The sequence below is a fragment of the Sinohyriopsis cumingii genome, chromosome 7 (assembly GCF_028554795.1).
Source record: "Sinohyriopsis cumingii isolate HCF-2022 chromosome 7, ASM2855479v2, whole genome shotgun sequence".
In the NCBI taxonomy this organism is placed as follows: domain Eukaryota; kingdom Metazoa; phylum Mollusca; class Bivalvia; order Unionida; family Unionidae; genus Sinohyriopsis; species Sinohyriopsis cumingii.
The window spans coordinates 12,510,199-12,536,461 of NC_142967.1; the positions used below are offsets into that span (position 1 = coordinate 12,510,199).

General features: G+C 34.1%; 1 protein-coding gene across 1 annotated transcript in view; it reads left to right on the forward strand.

Annotated features, from left to right (window-relative positions):
• LOC149794746 (uncharacterized) overlaps positions 1-25,683 on the forward strand; it is a 159,799-nt gene extending 134,116 nt beyond the window's left edge. Inside the window, exons 28-32 of the mRNA XM_089966230.1 lie at positions 9,374-9,439; positions 11,070-11,150; positions 14,590-14,749; positions 21,344-21,466; positions 23,314-25,683. Coding sequence (XP_089822356.1) covers positions 9,374-9,439; positions 11,070-11,150; positions 14,590-14,749; positions 21,344-21,466; positions 23,314-25,226 — 2,343 coding nt within the window. The 3' untranslated portion in view covers positions 25,227-25,683. The remainder of the gene's footprint in view (positions 1-9,373; positions 9,440-11,069; positions 11,151-14,589; positions 14,750-21,343; positions 21,467-23,313) is intronic.
• Positions 25,684-26,263: the final 580 nt, after the last annotated feature.

The window sequence follows — 26,263 nt, forward strand, 5'->3', positions numbered from 1 at the left end:
ATACACATGGTCTCATTCAGGATACACATGGTCTCATTGCATCGTAGAAGGAGACAAAACAGGTTAGAATAGTCCAGATTCCATGTTGATCTGTATGAATAGGGTGGGAAATAAAGTGCCCAGATTAAAAGTGGATAAGTCTTTATGTACACAACAATTCCATTGTTCATACAGTCATCTCTCTTGACATCAAGAATTGTCTTAACAACACTAGCTATAAGTTTGTTATACATGCTAAGGCATAGTAAATAATATTATTGTGATTATATCACTGCATGTAATTATAATAATATACAGCATTTCAAATTGCATTGGGACCAAACACCAGCAATGTAAATATCATTATATACAGCATTTAATATTGACTTGAGACCTAACACCAGCAATGTAAATATCATTATATACAACATTTAATATTGACTTGAGACCTAACACCAGTAATGTAAATATTATATACAGCATTTAATATTGACTTGGGACCTAACACCAGCAATGTAAATATTATTATATACAGCATTTAATATTAACTTGGGACCTAACACCAGCAATGTAAATATCATTATATACAACATTTAATATTGACTTGAGACCTAATACCAGTAATGTAAATATCATTATATACAGCATTTGATATTGTATTGAGACCTAACACAGCAATGTAAATATCATTATATACAACATTTAATACTGACTTGGGACCTAACACCAGTAATATATATCATTATAAACAGCATTTAATATTGACTTGGGACCTAACACCAGCATTGTAAATATCATCATATACAGCATTTAATATTGCATTGGGACCTAACACCAGCAATGTAAATATCATTATATACAGCATTTGATATTGACTTGGGACCTAACACCAGCAATGTAAATATCATTCATATACAGCATTTCAAATTGCATTGGGACCTAACACCAGCAATGTAAATATCATTATATACAGCATTTAATATTGACTTGGGACCTAACACCAGCAATGTAAATATCATCATATACAACATTTAATATTGCAATGGGACCTAACACCAGTAATGTAAATATCATCATATACAACATTTAATATTGACTTGGGACCTAACACCAGCAATGAAAATATCATCATATACAGCATTTAATATTGACTTGGGACCTAACACCAGTAATGTAAATATAGTCGTATACAACATTTAATATTGACTTGGGACCTAACACCAGTAATGTAAATATCATTATATACAGCGTTTAATATTGACTTGGGACCTCACTCCAGCAATGTAAATATTATATACAACATTTAATATTGCAATGGGACCTAACACCAGCAATGTAAATATCATCATATACAACATTTAATATTGACTTGGGACCTAACACCAGCAATGAAAATATCATCATATACAGCATTTAATATTGTACTGAGACCTAACACCAGCAATGTAAATATCATCATATACAACATTTAATATTGACTTGGGACCTAACACCAGTAATGTAAATATAGTCGTATACAACATTTAATATTGACTTGGGACCTAACACCAGCAATGTAAATATCATCATACACAACATTTAATATTGACTTGGGACCTAACACCAGCAATGTAAATATCATCATATACAACATTTAATATTGACTTGGGACCTAACACCAGTAATGTAAATATCATTATATACAGCATTTAATATTGACTTGGGACCTCACACCAGCAATGTAAATATTATATACAACATTTAATATTGCAATGGGACCTAACACCAGCAATGTAAATATCATCATATACAACATTTAATATTGACTTGGGACCTAACACCAGCAATGAAAATATCATCATATACAGCATTTAATATTGTACTGAGACCTAACACCAGCAATGTAAATATCATCATATACAACATTTAATATTGACTTGGGACCTAACACCAGTAATGTAAATATAGTCGTATACAACATTTAATATTGACTTGGGACCTAACACCAGCAATGTAAATATCATCATACACAACATTTAATATTGACTTGGGACCTAACACCAGCAATGTAAATATCATCATATACAACATTTAATATTGACTTGGGACCTAACACCAGCAATGTAAATATCATTCATATACAGCATTTCAAACTGCATTGGGACCTAACACCAGCAATGTAAATATCATTATATACAGCATTTAATATTGACTTGGGACCTAACACCAGCAATGTAAATATCATCATATACAACATTTAATATTGACTTGGGACCTAACACCAGTAATGTAAATATCATTATATACAACATTTAATATTGACTTGGGACCTCACACCAGCAATGTAAATATTATATACAACATTTAATATTGACTTGGGACCTAATACCAGCGATGTAAATATCATTATATACAGCATTTAATATTGACTTGGGACCTAACACCAGCAATGTAAATATCATTATATACAGCATTTAATATTGACTTGGGACCTAACACAAGCAATGGAAATATCATTATATACAGCATTTAATATTGACTTGGGACCTAACACCAGCGATGTAAATATCATTATATACAGCATTTAATATTGACTTGGGACCTAACACCAGCGATGTAAATATCATTATATACAGCATTTAAAATTGCATTGGGACCTAACACCAGCAATGTAAATATCATCATATACAACATTTAATATTGCATTGGGACCTAACACCAGTAATGTAAATATCATCATATACAGCATTTAATATTGTATTGAGACCTAACACCAGCAATGTAAATATCATCATATACAACATTTAATATTGACTTGGGACCTAACACCAGTAATGTAAATATAGTCGTATACAACATTTAATATTGACTTGGGACCTAACACCAGCAATGTAAATATCATCATACACAACATTTAATATTGACTTGGGACCTAACACCAGCAATGTAAATATCATCATACACAACATTTAATATTGACTTGGGACCTAACACCAGCAATGTAAATATCATCATATACAACATCTAATATTGACTTGGGACCTAACACCAGCAATGTAAATATCATCATATACAACATTTAATATTGACTTGGGACCTAACACCAGCAATGTAAATATCATTCATATACAGCATTTCAAACTGCATTGGGACCTAACACCAGCAATGTAAATATCATTATATACAGCATTTAATATTGACTTGGGACCTAACACCAGCAATGTAAATATCATCATATACAACATTTAATATTGACTTGGGACCTAACACCAGCAATGTAAATATCATCATACACAACATTTAATATTGACTTGGGACCTAACACCAGCAATGTAAATATCATCATATACAACATCTAATATTGACTTGGGACCTAACACCAGCAATGTAAATATCATCATATACAACATTTAATATTGACTTGGGACCTAACACCAGCAATGTAAATATCATTATATACAGCGTTTAATATTGACTTGGGACCTAACACCAGCAATGTAAATATCATCATATACAGCATTTAATATTGACTTGGGACCTAACACCAGCAATGTAAATATCATCATATACAACATTTAATATTGACTTGGGACCTAACACCAGCAATGTAAATATCATTCATATACAGCATTTCAAACTGCATTGGGACCTAACACCAGCAATGTAAATATCATTATATACAACATTTAATATTGACTTGGGACCTAACACCAGTAATGTAAATATCATTATATACAGCATTCAAAATTGACTTGGGACCTAACACCAGCAATGTAAATATCATCATATACAACATTTAATATTGCATTGGGACCTAACACCAGTAATGTAAATATCATTATATACAGCATTTAATATTGACTTGGGACCTAACACCAGTAATGTAAATATCATTATATACAGCATTTAATATTGACTTGGGACCTAACACCAGCAATATAAATATCATCATATACAGCATTTAATATTGACTTGGGACCAAACACCAGTAATGTAAATATCATTATGTACAGCATTCAAAATTGCATTGGGACCTAACACCAGCAATGTAAATATCATCATATACAACATTTTAAATTGACTTGGGACCAAACACCAGCAATGTAAATATCATTATATACAGCATTCAAAATTGCATTGGGACCTAACACCAGCAATGTAAATATCATTATATACAGCATTTAATATTGACTTGGGACCTAACACCAGTAATGTAAATATCATTATGTACAGCATTCAAAATTGCATTGGGACCTAACACCAGCAATGTAAATATCATCATATACAACATTTTAAATTGACTTGGGACCTAACACCAGCAATGTAAATATCATCATATACAACATTTTAAATTGACTTGGGACCAAACACCAGCAATGTAAATATCATTATATACAGTATTTAACATTGACTTGGGACCTAACACCAGCAATGTAAATATCATCATATACAACATTCAAAATTGACTTGGGACCTAACACCAATAATGTAAATATCATTATATACAGTATTTAATATGGACTTGGGACCTAACACCAGCAATGTAAATATCATCATATACAACATTTAATATTGACTTGGGATCTAACACCAGTAATGTAAATATCATTATATACAGCATTTAATATTGACTTGGGACCTAACACCAGCAATGTACATATCATCATGTACAGCATTTAATATTGACTTGGGACCTAACACCAGTAATGTAAATATCATTCATATACAGCATTCAAAATTGCATTGGGACCTAACACCAGCAATGTAAATATCATTATATACAACATTTAATACTGACTTGGGACCTAACACCAGTAATGTAAATATCATTCATATACAGCATTCAAAATTGCATTGGGACCTAACACCAGCAATGTAAATATCATTATATACAACATTTAATATTGCATTGGGACCTCACACCAGCAATGTAAATATCATCATATACAGCATTTAATATTGCATTGGGACCTAATACCAGCAATGTAAATATCATTCTATATAGCATTTAATATTGACTTGGGACCTAACACCATCAATGTAAATATCATTATATACAGCATTTAATATTGATTTGGGACCTAACACCAGCAATGTAAATATCATTATATATAGCATTTAATATTGACTTGGGATCTAACACCAGCAATGTAAATATCATCATATACAGCATTTAATATTGCATTGGGACCTAACACCAGCAATGTAAATATCATTATATATAGCATTTAATATTGACTTGGGACCTAACACCAGCAATGTAAATATCATCATATACAACATTTAATATTGACTTGAGACCTAACACCAGCAATGTAAATATCATTATATACAGCATTTGATATTGACATGGGACCTAACACCAGCAATGTAAATATCATTATATATAGCATTTAATATTGACTTAGGACCTAACACCAGCAATGTAAATATCATCATATACAACATTTAATATTGACTTAGGACCTAACACCAGTAATATATATCATCATATACAGCATTTAATATTGTATTGGGACCTAACACCAGCAATGTAAATATCATTATATATAGCATTTAATATTGACTTGGGGCCTAACATCAGAAATGTAAATATTATAACGTAGAGCATCTAAATTTGCTTTGAGGCCTAAAAACAGCAATGTAAATGTTATAAATACATCATTCAAAATTGACTTTGGGCCAAAAACCACCAACATAAATATAGTCAAATACAGCAGTTAAATTTGCCTTCGGGTCTAAAATCAGCATTGTAAATATGATAATATACAACATTTAAATTTGCCTTAGGGTTTAAAACCACAAATGTAATTATTATAATATACAGCAGTTAAATTTGCCCTGGGGCCTAAAACCACAAATGTAACCATTATAATATACAGCAGTTGAATTTGCCTTGGGGCCTAAAACCACAAATCTTATTATTACAATATACAAACAGTTAAATTTGCCTTGGGGCTTAAAACTAAAAATCTAATTATAATATACAGTAGTCAAATTTGCCTTGGGACCTAAAAAAAATATAATTATAAGATATACAACAGTTGAATTTGCCTTGGGGCCTAAAACCACAAATGTAATTATTATAATATACAGAAGTTGAATTTGCCTTGAGGCCTAAAACCACAAATGTAATTATTATAATTTACAGCAGTTAAATTTACCTTGGGACCTAAAACCAGTAGTGCAGATATGAAGACATTCAATATTTAAATATGCCATACACCTAAAACCTGCAATGTCAAAATGATAATATACAAAAGTTAAATTTGCATTATGGCCTAAAATCAGCAGTGTGAACATGATGATACACAGCATTGCAAATTGCCTTGTGGCATAAATCCATCAATATAACTATAATAATATACAGCATTAAAAATTGCCTTGTGGCATAAATCCATCAATATAACTATAATAATATACAGCATTAAAAATTGCCTTGTGGCATAAATCCATCAATATAACTATAATAATATACAGCATTGCAGATTGCATTGTGGCATAAATCCATCAATATAACTATAATAATATACAGCATTGCAAATTGCCTTGTGGCATAAATCCATCAATATAACTATAATAATATACAGCATTGCAGATTGCATTTTGGCATAAATCCATCAATATAACTATAATAATATACAGCATTGCAGATTGCATTGTGGCATAAATCCATCAATATAACTATAATAATATACAGCATTGCAAATTGCCTTGTGGCATAAATCCATCAATATAACTATAATAATATACAGCATTGCAGATTGCCTTGTGGCATAAATCCATCAATATAACTATAATAATATACAGCATTGCAGATTGCCTTGTGGCATAAATCCATCAATATAACTATAATAATATACAGCATTGCAGATTGCCTTGTGGCATAAATCCATCAATATAACTATAATAATATACAGCATTGCAGATTGCCTTGTGGCATAAATCCATCAATATAACTATAATAATATACAGCATTGCAAATTGCATTGTGGCATAAATCCATCAATATAACTATAATAATATACAGCATTGCAAATTGCCTTGTGGCATAAATCCATCAATATAACTATAATAATATACAGCATTGCAGATTGCATTGTGGCATAAATCCATCAATATAACTGTAATAATATACAGCATTGCAGATTGCCTTGTGGCATAAATCCATCAATATAACAATAATAATATGCAGCATTAAAAATTGCCTTGTGGCATAAATCCATCAATATAACTGTAATAATATACAGCATTGCAGATTGCATTGTGGCATAAATCCATCAATATAATTATAATAATATACAGCATTGCAGATTGCCTTGTGGCATAAATCCATCAATATAACTATAATAATATACAGCATTGCAGATTGCATTGTGGCATAAATCTATCAATATAACTATAATAATATACAGCATTGCAGATTGCCTTGTGGCATAAATCCATCAATATAACTATAATAATATACAGCATTGCAAATTGCCTTGTGGCATAAATCCATCAATATAACTATAATAATATATAACTATAATAATATACAGCATTAAAAATTGCATTGTGGCATAAATCCATCAATATAACTATAATAATATACAGCATTACAAATTGCCTTGTGGCATAAATCCATCAGTATAACTATAATAATATACAGCATTGCAAATTGCCTTGTGGCATAATCCATCAATATAACTATAATAATATACAGCATTGCAGATTGCCTTGTGGCATAAATCCATCAATATAACTGTAATAATATACAGCATTGCAGATTGCTTTGTGGCATAAATCCATCAATATAACTATAATAATATACAGCATTGCAGATTGCCTTTTGGCATAAATCCATCAATATAACTATAATAATATATAACTATAATAATATACAGCATTAAAAATTGCATTGTGGCATAAATCCATCAATATAACTATAATAATATACAGCATTGCAAATTGCCTTGTGGCATAAATCCATCAATATAACTATAATAATATACAGCATTGCAGATTGCCTTGTGGCATAAATCCATCAATATAACTATAATAATATACAGCATTGCAGATTGCCTTGTGGCATAAATCCATCAATATAACTATAATAATATACAGCATTAAAAATTGCCTTGTGGCATAAATCCATCAATATAACTACAATAATATACAGCATTGCAAATTGCCTTGTGGCATAAATCCATCAATATAACTATAATAATATACAGCATTGCAAATTGCATTGTGGCATAAATCCATCAATATAACTATAATAATATACAGCATTGCAAATTGCATTGTGGCATAAATCCATCAATATAGCTATAATAATATACAGCATTGCAAATTGCCTTGTGGCATAAATCCATCAATTTTCATCATAGACCTGTTACTTTTTCTCAAAAGGATTTTGCTTTTTGTTTCAATTGTTGCTGTCCTGAAGTCCAGCAGGTTCTAAAAGTTAATTTTGAACACTGGCAATATATTTTGGTTGTTTAAGTTGCTGTACACATGCATAATTATGTAGGTGTTCATTCATTGAGACATGCAAGACACTTAGCAGGCACTAGTAAGGTAATGAATTGGATGATATATGCTGTCAAGCTGAATGAAGAAAGGAACAGTGTCACAGAAGGTATAAAATTTAATAAATAAAAACAAATATGTTGGGAACAGTAGTGGACAATTTTATTGCAAAAAAATTTTTAATTATAAATTACAATATGTTCATTATAATGTAAATCTGGATATAATACCATAGAACTTTGGACTCTATGACCAAAATTTTACCCGTGAGCTTGAATTCACATTCAAATGCATGACAGCATGGGTTGAAAGTCTATTGAAATCTATGACAATCTGAGTTGAAAGTCTATCAGATGTATGACAATCTGGGTTCAAAGTCTATTGAAATCTATGACAATCTGAGTTGAAAGTCTATCAGATGTATGACAATCTGGGTTCAAAGTCTATCAAACATATGACAATCTGAGTTGAAAGTCTATCAAATGTATGACAATCTGAGTTAAAAGAAAACAACACGAAGCTAGTATTGCTCCCTTTTAAAAGCATTAAACAGTTGCATTTTATTGGACATGACTATATTAAGAGAGAGAGAGAGAGAGAGAACAATGGGGGAGTACCTAACATAGACTAAGGGATGTAACTTTTCCAGTATATATGTAAGGATCGGAACACTTTACATCATAAATGTGCACTTATTATGACCTTTAACCTCACTAAGTTTGCCCCAAAAATTAAGCGCACAGTGTAATTATATAATTCAAATGCAATAAAAATAGATAATTTTAAATCTTGCATGTAATGTAAAGTAGATTTACTGTCAACCAAGCAAATTTGATATTGAGTATGCACTCAAGTTTTGGGATTGATGAAGAAAAATAACTTTTAATTGCAATCTTTGTAGCACTTGCTGAAGTTCATGAACAGTCAGGATCAGAGCATGAAAAGGGAGCTTCTTTTATCACAGGCTGTAAGTGTTCACATCATTTATCCTATTTTTCTCTCGTCAGGTCTTACTTTTCTATTCTACAACACACTAGTAGGATCTTTTGCTTTTCTTATATCATGACTTATGAATATGTTGTTGAATGATATTTGACCCTGTCTTATTAATTAGCACACCAGCTTTTTCATGATTTTCATTGTTTGTTGCCTTTACGACATAATGAGATGGTCAACACATTATAAACAGCTGACTTTAAAGATATTAATATGTAATTGTAATATTTTGGAAATATTTCTGTTTTCATAATTCAGGGTATGACAGTTTATTTTAAGAAATACAAGCAACTCAAAATTCAGATTATCTTGATTTCATAAGACTCTAGCCATTGATGTATTCAGTGTTATGATGGATTTTTAGCTTAAACATTTTCATTCCTCTTACTACAGAACTTGTAACAGGTAATTTTACAAGTGAAATGAGAACCAAATGCAGAATGAATGCAAGCAAAATGTTGAGGAATGCAAATGAAATGATGATGTATTTTTAAGAAAACAGATCTCCAGTGCATCATGCAGAATGATGAATGATAAGTGAAAATGGGACAAAACTTGAATGCATTTCACGAATGGATTTGAAGATATACTATTTTGAAGCTGTTGCTAGATTTCCATGGGCAAAGGTCTTTTTGCTTGATAGTCTGAGATCAGGTTCTTTATATTGGCAGACAGTTTTCCATCTATACAAGCTATGACATTGTTCTTGTTGTGGCAGACATTACAAAATGACCACCACTGATGTGAAGGCATCATCATGGGTTGTTTCTATACGTTCTTTATATAAATGAAATGAAATAATGAAATTTGCTGACAAAAAACAGCACAACTATAGTTGTACACTTATTTCAGTTGTGGCTGTATTTTAAATTATAATACAAACAATTCTGTCTTTGCCTTTTATGCATTTGCTATTGCACAATTTGGGGTCCTTAGCAGCTGAGTGATTATCTTACTGAATTCACATCCAAAAAGGTGAGGGTTTGAATCATACAATCAGAAGAGCCTCATTCAGTTACTATGGTTGTCTTTTGGGCAAAGCAAATTGTCTTAGCACTAAATAATGTGCTTGTGTTCTGTGCCATAAAACAAAGACTTACTTATAATAAGAATATAGGAAAGATGGAAAAACTATAGTTCTATCACTTTAGTAATTTCAAAAATGGAAAACTCAACATAGGTAGATGGATCTCCATATTGTTCCAGGGCAGAAATGAAATGAAGTGATGAATGAAAGCAATTATCTGAATGCATATTTGAGTCGATCCACAAAACACAGCAAGATGATAGCTGAAATGCTAATATAAATGGACTGCAGATGGAATGCAGACCTAAATGGAATGAAATGCAGATGAAAAGCAAACATAATTAAAATACAAACTTGGTAAAATTACCCATTACAAGGTCTTTTGGCTGATTTTGACTTCTAGTTCAAACATTTCTGTCCAGATGTTGCAAATGTTATCATCAGAGAAAGCATTTGAGATAGCTGTATTTGGTTACTGTTGCGTTTTACCCATTGTTCATGTCCTAAAGATGTTTTAACTGAATGTCTTTTAATGTTCTTTTAGTTTTAAGGTATTTCGCTTTATATTTTTCAGGATGAAGTTTCATTCCGCCTGCAGCTGTTTACACTACCTACTCTGAAACTAATTTCAGTTTACAGAGCACTGCAACATTATGTGAGTTCATACATCAGAATGTTTTCACCTCACATTAAAATAACTTTACATTGAGTAAAATAACTTTACATTGAGTAAATACATCAGAATGCTTTTGCCATTCATTTATATAATTTTATCAGTAATTATATCTACACTTTACTTCAAATTTACCATATGGCCTGTACATACTTGCTTATAAGTTGAATCCAGCTGCAAACTGCACAGACCCAGATCTGCCATCACATAATATGCCTGCCTGTCTGGGTCTGTTTTTAGGAGTAATCATAAAAACGATCTTTAGACCTTGATCTGCTGGTGCATTATTTTACATGATATCAGGGTCTATGTTGTTTGCACTTGGACTATTGGTAGTTTTCCCATTCTGGTCCAGTTAAGCATACAACATGTTACTTGAGAATTTTAAAGCTTTACTGTGTATATTCATTCAGATAGTATCAGAAGTAGATTATTGAATGAGTCAGTATATGCTATTACCTACCCTACTAGAAATAACAGCAATGAATTTTTCCCCCTGACCTTTCTGACCTTTGTGACAGACGTGTTGAGTGACTGGATGACAATGGTTCTGTTTAAATGGCCATTAGAGTAAACCCTACCCAATCTACTTCTGAAAAGGGGGAGGGATAGGGACATTGAACTGCAAACTTGACCTTGAGGATTTAACCTTCACTATGATACAATAGATGATGTCAAATTGATACACTTTTGTGTACCACAGTTTAAGTTCTAAAACATAAAATAATCCTCTGAAAATGTTGGCATGTGACCTTGATGTTAAAGAAATGTCCCCCGATGTTGTACAGCATATCTTCTAATTACATTTTATTTAAGTCTCCCAAGTTTTATCCATTTTTATGAAATAACTCTAAGGAGCATAGAGCAGAAGGGAAAATGTGAATGAAACATAAAATATTGACCTTGAAAATGAGACCCCACCCCACACAACGCATCTAGTTATGATACCATATTTCATCCATGTGTATTAAACAGCTTTAATCAATATATATTAAACAGCTCTAACATTTTAGAACAAAAAGAAAAGTGTGAAAGAAAACTTTATGTAAAGTTATGTGTCAGGAATCAAGGCATGCCAAAGCATACCAAACAGGCAGATAGACAAATGGAAATACAACTGCTATTTCACCAGATTTTTTCCAAAATGGGTTAAGACAATAATAATAATAAAAACCTTTATCTAGTATGAAATGTAAATATTTGACAAGTAAAATATTATCTGTCATTTGCTGTTTTTAGTTTAACTGACCATAAGGTGAATTGAGTTTATGGTATGGCCCAATGACTGTCACCTGCTTGTCAACATTTGCTTGTTACCAGTCTAGAGGCCTTGATGGTTTTAATTGAGTTTTGATCAGACTTGGAATAAAAGTTAATCATTGTTGAAGATGAGTTGGATAATGAGTGAGATCCACAACCAGTTTGATGATGAGCAAGATTCAAGCATATTAATGAGGCAGCCTTGCATCTGATTGGTTAAGATTGTAACCACTATAGAGGTAATATTTCTGATTCAATTTTTATCAGACTTGGAATATTTCTTACATCATCAAAATGAGCAAGATCCAGGCACATTGATGAAGTATGCTAATCTTGTTACCATGTTGGAAGCCATTGTTTTGATGTTACTCTTACAAAATATAAACAAATAAATATTGGAAAGTTGCATGCATTTCAGCAGAACAGTATATAAAATTAGCAAAATAAAACACTAAGGTATCAAACAACTAACATTATAAGTTGATAAAATATTTTGGCTATAAAATGAGTTTAGTGAAATGGGCAACTGTCAAGTTACATAAGCAGGTGAGCTATATCAATCACACAAGTAACAGACCCAAGCAGGTGAGCTATATCAATCACACAAGTAACAGACCCAAGCAGGTGAGCTATATCAATCACACAAGTAACAGACCCAAGCAGGTGAGTTATATCAAGCACACAAGTAACAGACACAAGTAGCTGAGCTAGATCAAGCACACAAGTAACAGACACTAGTAGCTGACCTAGATCAAGCACACAAGTAACAGACCCAAGCAGGTGAGATATATCAATCACACAAGTAACAGACCCAAGCAGGTGAGCTAGATCAAGCACACAAGTAACACCCAAGCAGATGAGCTATATCAAGCACACAAGTAACAGACACAAGTAGCTGAGCTAGATCAAGCACACAAGTAACAGACCCAAGCAGATGAGCTAGATCAAGCACACAAGTAACACCCAAGCAGATGAGCTATATCAAGCACACAAGTAACAGACCCAAGCAGGTGAGCTAGATCAAGCACACAAGTAACACCCAAGCAGGTGAGCTATATCAAGCACACAAGTAACAGACCCAAACAGGTGAGCTAGATCAAGCACACAAGTAACACCCAAGCAGAAGAGCTATATCAAGCACACAAGTAACAGACCCAAGCAGGTGAGCTATATCAAGCACACAAGTAACACCCAAGCAGGTGAGCTATATCAAGCACACAAGTAACAGACCCAAACAGGTGAGCTAGATCAAGCACACAAGTAACACCCAAGCAGATGAGCTATATCAAGCACACAAGTAACACCCAAGCAGATGAGCTATATCAAGCACACAAGTAACAGACCCAAGCAGGTGAGCTATATCAAGCACACAAGTAACAGACACTAGTAGCTGAGCTAGATCAAGCACACAAGTAACAGACCGAAGCATTTGAGCTATATCAAGCACACAAGTAACAGACACTAGTAGCTGAGCTAGATCAAGCACACAAGTAACAGACCCAAGCAGATGAGCTATATCAAGCACACAAGGAACAGACCCAAACAGGTGAGCTAGATCAAGCACACAAGTAACACCCAAGCAGATGAGCTATATCAAGCACACAAGTAACAGACACAAGTAGCTGAGCTATATCAAGCACACAAGTAACAGACCCAAGTAGGTAAGCTATATCAAGCACACAAGTAACAGACACAAGTAGCTGAGCTATATCAAGCACACAAGTAACAGACCCAAGTAGGTAAGCTATATCAAGCACACAAGTAACAGACCCAAACTAAGGCAGAGTACTTTACTCAAAGGTGTTGAAACAGCCTGTTGATGCTGAGGTTTAAACTCACAATCCTATGGCAACAAGTTGGACGTACAAATAACTTTGATATTCCTTACCTCTGACTTCATATAATAGCAATTTAAGCATCAGTTGTAGTGGTTAATGGTATGATTGGATTTGGGACAATATACTTTTAAGCTGTTGTAATAGAAAATTGACTTGTTTCAGTGATGCAGGCTTTTATGCCTCCATAAGAATGTATTGCTGCTGATTTGTGTAGTGGAAGAGGGACTTGGCTTTAACCTTGAACACACTAATAAATTCTTATAACCTTCCACCCATTTCTTGTAATTTATATTACACACATCTAAATATACAATACCTTTCAGCAAAACCAGGTAGATGCCAGTAGTACCGGCACATTGGATCAAACAATACAAAGGTTACGAGATAAATTAAAGATGGATCTCCAAACATTCCGAAAATGTTTCAGTGGCACAGACTTGGTAACCTGGATCATCAGCAATCAAGAAATGTTCCAGGACTTTGGTATTACGCTTCTGTGTTTTTCTCACCTTTATCTCTGCATACTTGGCAATGAAAATCTGTATTAAATTTCATGTCCCATATTCTGATAAAGTATTTGAGCATGAAACTCAAAATTCAAGTTTATTTATGGTACTAAAGGTATATCTGTGTCATTATCGCCCTGACCAGATGTACAGAGGTTGGGCATTTAGTGATAATTATTTCTATCTGTCTATGTGTTCATCCATCCTTCTTGAGATGAAGAGGTTTCCACAGCATAACTTTGGTTTCTTGTGGGGGGTTTTCCCCACCAGCCTCATATGTGCCATACCCATGGGCAGGGACAGAAGCCTGTTGATCTAGGGCTGTTAGGTTCAAGATTACAGCCAATGGAGCTGAAATGCAAATTTCTTCTGCATGATAATTCAAGTTTCCTTTGCCTAAGCTTCATTTGACTTCATTGGTTGGAAAAATGTGGGCAGGAGCAACTCCATATTGACTCCGAGGATGAGATGTAAAAGGTCATGGTCACTGGAGCTGACATTACACTTTTATTTGCTTCTGTTTGATAAGTCAAGTTTCCTGGATCCTGTTTTCATCAGGCTTCATAGGTTGTCTACCACTGGGCAAAGGCACCTCACTATTGATTCTTTTGTCTAGAGGTTAAGGTCACCAGAGCTAAAACTGTTAATTTGGGTTCTACATGATAAGTCCACTTTTCTCATTTCCCACACTCATTTTATAGCAACTGCATTGCAGTCAAGAGCAGCTCTTTGTTGAGTCTGCAGGCAGTAGATCAGAAGTAAATTTAAACTTATCTTAACTTTAAATTTCTGTCAGGGGGATCAGCCAATCTTCCAATGGCTCTTTTTGAAATTAGTGTGCAAAGAGGAGAATAATGATTTGAAAACTGTAATAGCCTTACAATTACAGTTTCATTCAAAATGAAGTTACAAACCATCATAACTGTCTTATTTGGAGCTTTAGTTCTTGATTTGTGTTCCAGAACTGACACTATCAAAGTGTTAGTTTGTTATTTGTTTTCCAGAACTGACACTATCAGAGTGTTAGTTCCTTAATTGAATTCCAGGACTGACACTGTCAAAGTGTTAGTTCGTTAGTTTTGTTCCAGGACTGATGCTATCAAACTGTTAGTTCCTTAGTTGTGTTCCAGGACTGTCACTATGAAAGTGTTAGTTCGTTAGTTGTGTTCCAGGACTGAGACTATGAAAGTGTTAATTCCTTAGTTGTATTCCAGGACTGACACTATCAAAGTGTTAGTTCCTTAGTTGTGTTCCAGAACCGACACTGTCAGATTGTTAGTTCGTTAGTTATGTTCCAGAACTGACACTATGAAAGTGTTAGTTCGTTAGTTGTGTTCCAGAACTGACACTGTGTGAGTGTGTTTGTGATTGGACTTTTTAACGTAGCTTTAACAATTTTTCAGTAATATCGCTATGACGTCTGCAGTGTGGCAGTTTATAGTGATGTCTAGCACTGGGGCATCATGCCGCAGACATGTAGCATGATGTCCCACCCAGTCACATTATCCTGACACCAGGCCTACCAGTCCTAACACTAACCTCTTAATGCAGAGTGCCAAGCAAGGCAGCTGTTAATACCATTTTTGTAAGTCTTTGATATGACTCGACTGGGGATCGAAACCCATGACCTCCCGCATCCGAGGTGGACGCTCTAACCACTAGGCTACCGATGCAGTTCAGAACCGACACTATGAAAGTGTTAGTTTGTTAGCTGTGTTCCAAAACTGACACTATCAAAGTGTTAGTTCCTTAGTTGTGTTCCAAAACTGACACTATCAAAGTGTTAGTTTGTTGGTTGTGTTCCAGAACTGACACTATCAAAGTGTTAGTTCCTTAGTTGTGTTCCAGAACTGACACTCTGAAAGTGTTAGTTCATTAGTTGTGTTCCAAAATTGACACTCTGAAAGTGTTAGTTCATTAGTTGTGTTCCAAAACTGACACTATCAAAGTGTTAGTTCCTTTGTTGTGTTCCAAAACTGACACTATCAAAGTGTTAGTTTTTTAGTTGTGTTCCAAAACTGACACTATCAAAGTGTTAGTTTGTTGGTTGTGTTCCAGAACTGACAATATCAAAGTGTTAGTTCATTAGTTGTGTTCCAAAACCGACACTATCAAAGTGTTAGTTCCTTAGTTGTGTTTCATGACTGACACTATCGAAGTGTTAGTTCCTTAGTTGTGTTCCAAAACTGATACTATCAAAGTGTTGGTTCATTCATTAGAATCTTGGTTGGCTGATATAGGCACGATTTATTGTTTGTTTAAATTGCTTCAGAGTTGATAGATTATTGCTGATCATGCAAATCTTTGTTTAAGCCCATTAATGTATAAATACCTACAGTTTAATGCATTCATTAATAGAGAGCATCTGAAACAGGGAAACAATGACATAGTTTACATTTAGAATTAAAATCCTACCACTACTAATTGTTACCTCCCTTACACAACTGCCTCTTATATCCAGACAGTGTCAGATTTTAACAATTGTCATTTTTTACTCAAATATTACCTTCCTTAAACAGCCATCTCTAGTATGTAGACAGAATTCTTCCATCTTAAGGTTCCTGGTATTTTTGCACTGTAGTACAGTGAAACCTGCATCTGCTGACATGTCCATATATAGCAGACACCTGCCCATAATGGACATTTAGGAGATCCACATTGAACATTTCCTTATATATTTTTGTTCCTTAAATAACTGAAAATTTCGTTATATATTTATGTTCCTTCAATAGTGGACAACCATCATACATGACCATGGATACTATTTCCTGGACAAGAAAACCTCTATATATAAACATACTAAGAATTCACAGATTTGTCTCTGTTTACCTCACCAAAAACACTGTGTTTTTAAGTTCATTGTAGTCCAGCATGTTTTGACATATAGTTACTTGGCAGACAATGTTAGCTGCCTGCTAATTCCATATAGTGTAGTGTCATCTATGTGGATAATTTTATTTGGGAGCTCAATATACAATGGATTATAATTTTGTGCCCACATAGAGGCATACCTTGATTCATCAGGTTTGAGATATAATAACGTTTTATTCTATTACACCATTCCTAAATATAAAGGAGACCTGTCTATAATGGACAAATTTGTCTTTTCTGCTGAGAGTCATTTATAGATAGTTTTACCATATGAGTATACCTTCAGCATTTGCCTCGCAAGTTTTACTTCGAAATTGGTGGGGTATGTTTCTTTAGTACTGTTACATAGTTGCTTTAGCATTGGGGTATGCCTTCAGTACTGTAACATAATTAGTCTCATGAGGATTGGTATATGATATGTGCCTTTAGAACTGTTACCTAGTTGGTCTCATAAGTATTGGCACATGGTATATACCAGCAGTATTATTACCTAATTAGTTGTAAAGCTGTCAACAAGTGACCACCCTGGTAATAAAATGGAAAACCAGATATCCATTAAAAAATATTTTTTATAAAAATCTTTCCAAGTTTAGATCAAAGACATCAGGAGTGAGCAAGAAACAGAATAATGGTTACAGTTTGAGGCTTTTATTGTGTGACTATTGGCTGCTGCACATTTATCTATTATTTGACCTTTGTCTAATTTCCTTATTTTCTATATATAGGAACTGTCCATGAAACAGTTCCAAGAAAATGGAAGGGTTTCTTGAATGTGAAACCATGTGTCACAGATTCATTTTATTTTGATACACACCTGTAGTGAACCATTCTAAACTGAAAAATGGCACCAGATATTAAGAGAAACAGGCCTTATCAGTGTGACTCAGAATGTTAAATGACTGAAAAATGTTCGAGGAGAGGGACTTTATTAAACTTAAAAGCATGTCGCATCTGGAAAAGGACAAATCAATAGCACTTTAAAAATTTTGACAGGAATTCATCAGTGAATTAATAAAGCATTCATCAAAATTTTGTGGATTTCATGACCATTCAGTGAAAGTTAGACATGTAGACTAGTTAAAATGAGTGTTATGCCTAAATAATGTATCTGTTTGTTTTTTGTATATATTTTTGTACTAACTACTAATCAACATGGATTAAGCCAGTTTGTGACAAAAATTTAAACTGCAGGTCCAGGTAAGGAGCAAAAATAAATGTAAATTTTTCATAGTTTTCTGTAATTATGGCATGTAATTTATAGATTGCTCTTTTTATGCTCAGATTAAGCTTTTTTGCTACTTATATTAGTAATAATTATGCTTATATCTCACTTGGGGCTTGGCATGTATGAACATACAAAAAAGCATTTCAGGTTCACATTTAAAACAATTCTCTTTAATCAGGTACCCAGATAACTGATCCAGAAGAAGTTTCATAAAATTTTGACGGCTTTAGTTAATTGTCCTGAGTATTGTACATGGTTTATGTCTTCAGTAATGTTGCCTAGTTAATCTCATTAGTATTCATAAATGGTAAGGGCTATTACATTCATAAATCTCATGGCTATTGGTATAAGGTATATGCCTTCAGTACTGTTACCTATTTGGTCTCATGAGGATTGGTATGCCAATTTGCCTTCAGTACTCTTACCTATTTGGTCTCATGAGTATTGATACACAGTATATACCTTCAGTACTCTTACCTATTAGGTCTCGGGGTCCCGAGTGCTCACCGTTACAGATCACTGCCATCTCACCTTTGTCTGCATGGGTTTGAGTCTTGGGTTTGGACAATGCGGGTATGTGAGAAAGCTTGCCAGTAGCTTCTCGTGGGTTGGTGGTTCTCTCCGTGGTTTTCCTGGGTTGTTTTTCCATTTATACTGGCTGCCATATATAACCTACCTTGTGCTGAAAAATGTCGTTAAACCCTACAACAACAACAACAGCCTATTTGGTCTTGTGAGTATTGGTGCATAGTATATTCCTTCAGTACTGTTACCTATTTGGTCTCATGAGAATTGGTACACAATATATGCCTTCAGTACGCTGACCTATTGGTCTCATGAGGATTGGTACACAGTATATGCCTTCAGTACTGTTACCTGTTGGGTCCCATGAGGATTGGTATATGGTATTGGCTTTAATTAGTGATACATAATTAGTCTAATTAAGATTGGTACATGGTATTGGCTTTAATTAGTGATACATAATTAGTCTAATTAAGATTGGTACGTGGTATTGGCTTTAAGTAGTAATACATAATTAGTCTAATTAAGATTGGTACATGGTATGTACCTTCAGCATACATGTGACAAAACAGAGAAGTCAGCTTAGGCCAGATGAAGAGATTTGCAAAATTTGGTCAGTACAGTAAGACAGGTGGTCTCCCATAAGAGGTGTGTGAAAATGGACTGGTTTACAGGGTCAAGAGTTGCCATTGTTGAAGAAGAAAAAACACACATACTCACTGTACATGTATCATATCCTTTATTCATAAATCTTGTTAAATATTGCATGCATTCCTCTCAAAATAACTTTATATAATAGCATTGCTGTTAGTTTACAAGTTGGATTTAAGTGAGTGCAGAAATAATCTGACTCAAATATAGGATAACTTCATCAGTTGCACTAATCAAGAATTTTATTTTGGATTGTATAAGATGAAAAACATTTTAGTTCCTCACAGTTTCAGATAATAGTACTAAAGGCATATATCATATACCAATCCTCATGACACTAGATAACAGTACTGCAGGCATATATCATGAAGGTAATAGTACTGAAGGCATATATCATATAACAATCTGTCATGAGACTAACTAGGTAACACTACTGAAGGCATATATAACAATCCCTCATGAGACTAACTAGGTAATAGTACTGAAGGCATATATCATATAACAATCCCTCATGAGACTAACTTGGTAAAAGTACCGAAGGCATATATCACATATCAGTCCCTCATGAGACTAACCAGGTAACAATACTGAAGGCATATATCATATAACGATCCGTCATCAAAACTGTTGTTAAATGTTGTTAAATCGTACAACAACAACAACATGAGACTAAATAATCTGTCATGAGACTAACCAGGTAACAGTACCAAAGGCATATGTCATATATCAATCCCTCATGAGACTTAGACCAGGTAACAGTACTGAAGGCATATATCATATATCAGTCCCTCATGAGACTAACCAGGTAACAATACTGAAGGCATATCTCATATAACAATCCCTCATGAGACTAGCCAGGTAACAGTACCAAAGGCATATGTCATATATCAATCCCTCATGAGACTAACCAGGTAACAATACTGAAGGCATATATCATATAACAATCCCTCATGAGACTAACTTGGTAACATAACTAAAGGCATATGTAACAATCCCTCATGAGACTAACCAGGTAACAGTACTGAAGGCATATATCATAACAATCCCTCATGAGACTAACCAGGTAACAGTACTGAAGGCATATATCATAACAATCCCTCATGAGACTAACCAGGTAGCAGTACTGAAGGCGTATATCATAACAATCCCTCATGAAAAATGTTGTTAAATGTTGTTAAATCATACAACAACAACAACAACAAAATATTGTCTACAGTTTTAATAAAGAAAATTATATTTACAAAATTGAATATGTAAATCATTGCCAGTTTATAACCAGCGATACGTCTATTGTAATTTCAGATCCCTATTTTGAAGAGTCGGGGATTGTTTTTACCAGAGAAGTTGGTTACTACATAGCTCAGAGACTTGTGGACTTGGGGCTGGTTACAGATGTTGAAGGAGCAGGTTTAGATAGCAGTGCAGGTGTGTGTGAAAATTTAAGATATTTTCAAGACTTTTTAGTCATTTTAAAATTTTTCAAATCAATAACAAGATTTTTTTATATGGCTGGGCATATGGGTCAGTTTGTGTGCAGGTTATGCACTTTTTAAAGTTTTACTTATTCAGTGTGAGGGGTCAGCTTGTAAGTGAACAGGTTTTATATGCGAGTTTATACAGTAATCAATTCCTGCATATAACTTGCCATTATTCTGTCTTTATACTAAAATCTTTTAGTAACATTATTCTACAGGAAACTCTTCTCCATATTATAATTGCTTTTTGTGGTAGATAATAACTCTCGTTTATAGAAAAGACATTCTGTTCCAAATTATAGTTCCCATCTTCTGACACTTACTAACTTTGTTTTCTATAGCCATTGACAAGTTTTTCAAAATATGTTTTGGTTCTCTACATTCTGAAAATAGCTTGATGTACCATGTTTTAGACAAGTCAGACTTCTTTCTGACATTGTTTCCCTATTATGCAGTGTCAGCAATAAGCAGAAGCAAATGTTCAATAAAATGAGGAATGTCAATGCATATTGGAAAGGTGATCTTGCATCTGATAGGCACTCCGGTGACTTCATGACCAGAGCATATTAGTAAGGGGATCATGCATCTAATAGGCCAAGCCTGTCAACACTCTGGTGAATTCATGACCAGAGCATATTAGTAAGGTGATCTTGCATCTGATAGGCCAAGCCTGTCAGCACTCTGGTGACTTCATGACCAGAGCTTATTAGTAAGGTGATCTTGCATCTGATAGTCCAGGCCTGTCAACACTCTGGTGACTCTATGACCAGAGAATATTATTAAGGTGATCTTGCATGTGATAGGCCAAGCATGTCAACACTCTGGTGATTTCATGACCAGAGCATATTAGTAAGGTGATCTTGCATCTGATAGTCCAGGCCTGTCAACACTCTGGTAACTCCATGACCAGAGCATATTATTACAGTGATCTTGCATCTGATAGGCTAGGCCTCTCAGCACTCTGGTGACTTGATGACCAGGTTATAGTCAGAGTTGTTAAATATTCTTATATCATCAAGATGAGCTCAATTATGAGCAAGATCTACACATATTTATGAGGTAATCTTGAATCTGACAGACTGAGCTGGTTACAATTCTGGAGACTGAATTTACGTTGGACTTTGCTAAGACTTGGCAAAGAAGCTTTTATCATTATGGTTTTAGATGGGATTTATTATTATGTGAGATCTGCCCTTATTAATGATGTTATCTTGCATCTGATTTATGGAACTTGTTACTTCTGTAGAGACTATTTGCATCTGAGTTCCATAAAAATTGGTAAGTATCTTTATAACATCAAAATTATTGACAAGTTCAGTTATGTGCTTGGACTTTGCATATTAAATATGCCTTTATCTTTGGAAAGAATGTTTTTCAGACTGTGGTAAAATAGGTAAAATCTGTATATCAATGTTGGAGATAGCTTACATGGGGTTGAGTTCTTACAGTGCTCTAAATGTCTGTTTATTGAAATTGTCAGCCTTTTTGTAAGCCATTTGAGTGATATCAGGATGAAATGGACCTCTTGTTTTGCTTCAGCTTTAAAAAAGTCAGCACCAATCTTTCAGCCGATTTATTTGTAGTTATTTAGGTTCAAAATTCCAAGGAATTTCTTCTATATAAGTCCAGATTGGGGACTTGGTCCCACTATCTAACCCATATTATGTAACATCCTGAATTAAGTCATGCAACTTTTAAAATATAATAGGACAGTGCTGAAGGCCATAGATAATGGGATAAAGGGATACTAGATTTGGCTTATTGATATGGTAAACTACTAGTACTTTTTATTTGCAGGTAGGAGTCGCACAGCCAGTTTTATGTCCAGCTTGGAGTTTCCCCATCTAACCATCTTCAGCCAGCTGCAGCATGGGACCATGGACATAAGTGATGAAGAAAATACCCCCAGAGGTTCTCCCACTGCCACACACATGTTGCACAGGTCTTTATCTAGGGCAACCCCAGTCAGGCCTTTTCATCAATCAGGGAGGTCTTCCATGATGACCAAAACGCTAATCAATCCTCTGTCAAATGCACAAAGTTTGGCCTCAATCAACATTGGAAACACAAGTGCAAAACCTTCCAAGACAGTCCAGTCATCACCTTCATACAATGGTTGTGATAAAATATCAGCAACAGATACAAGTTCTCAGAAAATAGCCTCTGAGAAAGGGGTTGTGAGAACAGATTCAGATAAGATGTCCGAGAAGACAGATTCAGAACCAGGTTTTCAGAGAGCCATAGCTTCAGACATAGCTTCCCAGAACAACTCCAGATTAGATAAAGGTTCCCAGATATCAGAACCTGGTAATAATTTAGAAAAACCACCAGTTTCATGTAATTATTCTGAGAATATGTCAAGTTCAGACACAATGACTCCAAAAGTGTCTACCTCAGAATGTTGCTCACAGAAATCCATACCTTCAGAAAAGAATTCTCCACAAATAGTAACAAACCAATTGTCAGTCTGTAGTGTAAATAAAGTTCACACTAGCGACCTTAATATTGCATCTGTTGTTACATATGATTGCACAGATGGAGGGCCTAAGCTATCAGATCTCTGCGAGTCCAGTGTTTGTTTTCAACACTTACCTTCATCTGCATCAGACCTCTCCAAGCCTACCTCTGATATTGCTTTAACCACAGGAAGCGATGAGTCATTTTCCAAAACGACTGAGATGAGTGATAACAGAGCCTCAGAAGTATCAGCATCTAATTTTACTGAGATTTCTGCATTTCAAGCTGACCAAATTGCATCTTCCACTGAATGTATCATTATAGACCAATCTAACTTCTACAAGGATAATGAAAATAATAATGGAGCAAAAATTGATAGCCATGAAGATTTTGAAAGTTTGCCCCCTTGTCCTCTGGATTCACTAGCCAAACACTGTCTAGAAACACCATTTTCCACTGAAACTTGTGACAAACAGCCTGAGGGAAGTGCCCTTACCATCCATAGCATACCTCAAGAGCGAAATCAAAACAGTAATCTTGATCTAAATAAAGAGCAACAAGAAAATGAGGCACTGCTGAGGAACAATAACTCTTCTGTTACTAATGGCATTCATCAAAACTCAGTAACATCTGAAAATTCTGTAACTGATGAATCAGGGAACATATCATTTCAGGTCATGCCAGGTTTAGTTAGTAGTAGTAAAGATATTCAAGAAGAGGTAAAACAGGATTCAGACACTAGTACCTTTACAGTCACAAGTCAAGTTGATGAAGCTAAAAAACTTGTGGAAACCCAAAACAGTATCGATGATTCTGTTGGGTCCTTGGATGTTATTAGAACGGAGGTTATAGCAAATGCTGCTGAAGCACTTTCAGACACTCAAATGCCAAATAATTATGTGGAAAATGACCCATATCAAAGACAAACGCCTTTATCAATCAGGTCAGGTCTGTCTTCAGCATCAGTTCAGATGCTCTTTATTGACAGCAGTGAAAAGTTTTACTATGTCACCCCACTCACCAATGATCAAGCCATCATGGAATTTGGTTACCATATGAGCCAGGAACTATGGCAGCTAATTGAAAACTGCTTTAGTAGAAAGATTACTGAGGAATATATACTTAAGATTTTATATGGTCGCCAAAGGCAAGACATTTCAGCTCGAGATTTTATAAGGAGTCTACCTTCAGACCTTGTAGAGAGCATTATGCATCCAAAGGTAAATTCACCAAATTCATGTGTGAACAGCTAAATTATTGAATTTAATTGAATTATAATTGTAACTGTTTGCCATTAGAATCGTTTCAGTTAACAAAAAGGCAGCACAAAAGATAATGTGAAATCTAATGGGTTGCTTTATTACACCCAATACCACCCCTGTATGTAATGATGGTGATGGATATATAGCTATCACCATATCTGTCTGTGTAACTCTCAGACAAGGTATGTAACTAAACTTTGATACATGTGTATAGCATCAGTAGTTTATAAATAAGAGTCTGGACCATATTGTTGCCATTAGACTTTTCAGTATTTTTTCTTATCGCTGATTGACAAGATAGTTTTGCTGATAGAGAACAGTTCAAAAACGTGGCGTATATTGGTCATTGATGTAAAATCATATAAATAACGCCATAAATATGTAATATTTTAGCAATTACAGAATTTTTGTGAGAAGAACTCATTTTCTTTTTTAAATCAAAAAGATACTTTATGCAGATTAGATATAATTTGTATTACTCATTATAAAATCTGTTACAAGATTTTTTTCTTCCTATAAATAATATGAATATAATTTCAATTGTTTTAAATTTAGTATGTGATAAATAAATTGTACTTATATTTGTTTAGTTCTGTGTATAAATAGAAAAAACTCAATTCATTACTAGGTATGTTGTTTGGAACCAATCTGGTCATAAAGATTCACCTATTAGAAATCTAGGGTCTCTGCATTTTTAATAAAAGTTTACAAGTATTTACCATCTAATGAAGTTTTCCCATGCTAATAGGGAGGGATATAGCTATCAGTATCTCTCCATTGGTCTGTCCACAAACATGTTTGTTTCTGTAGCATAAACTCACACCATTCAAGGTATATCTTTAAAACTTGGTATACAAATTAGACTAGATGTCCAGATTGCTATTCTTTATTCTTCAGTTTCAATAGTTATTATGCTTTTGTCCAGTTTTCAACCAATCCATTTTTCCATTATCCATACTTTTGTGTCCCGGTCAAAACTAAAACGCCATTTTGATCTCTCTATGAAACTTGGTCCATATAAACAAGTA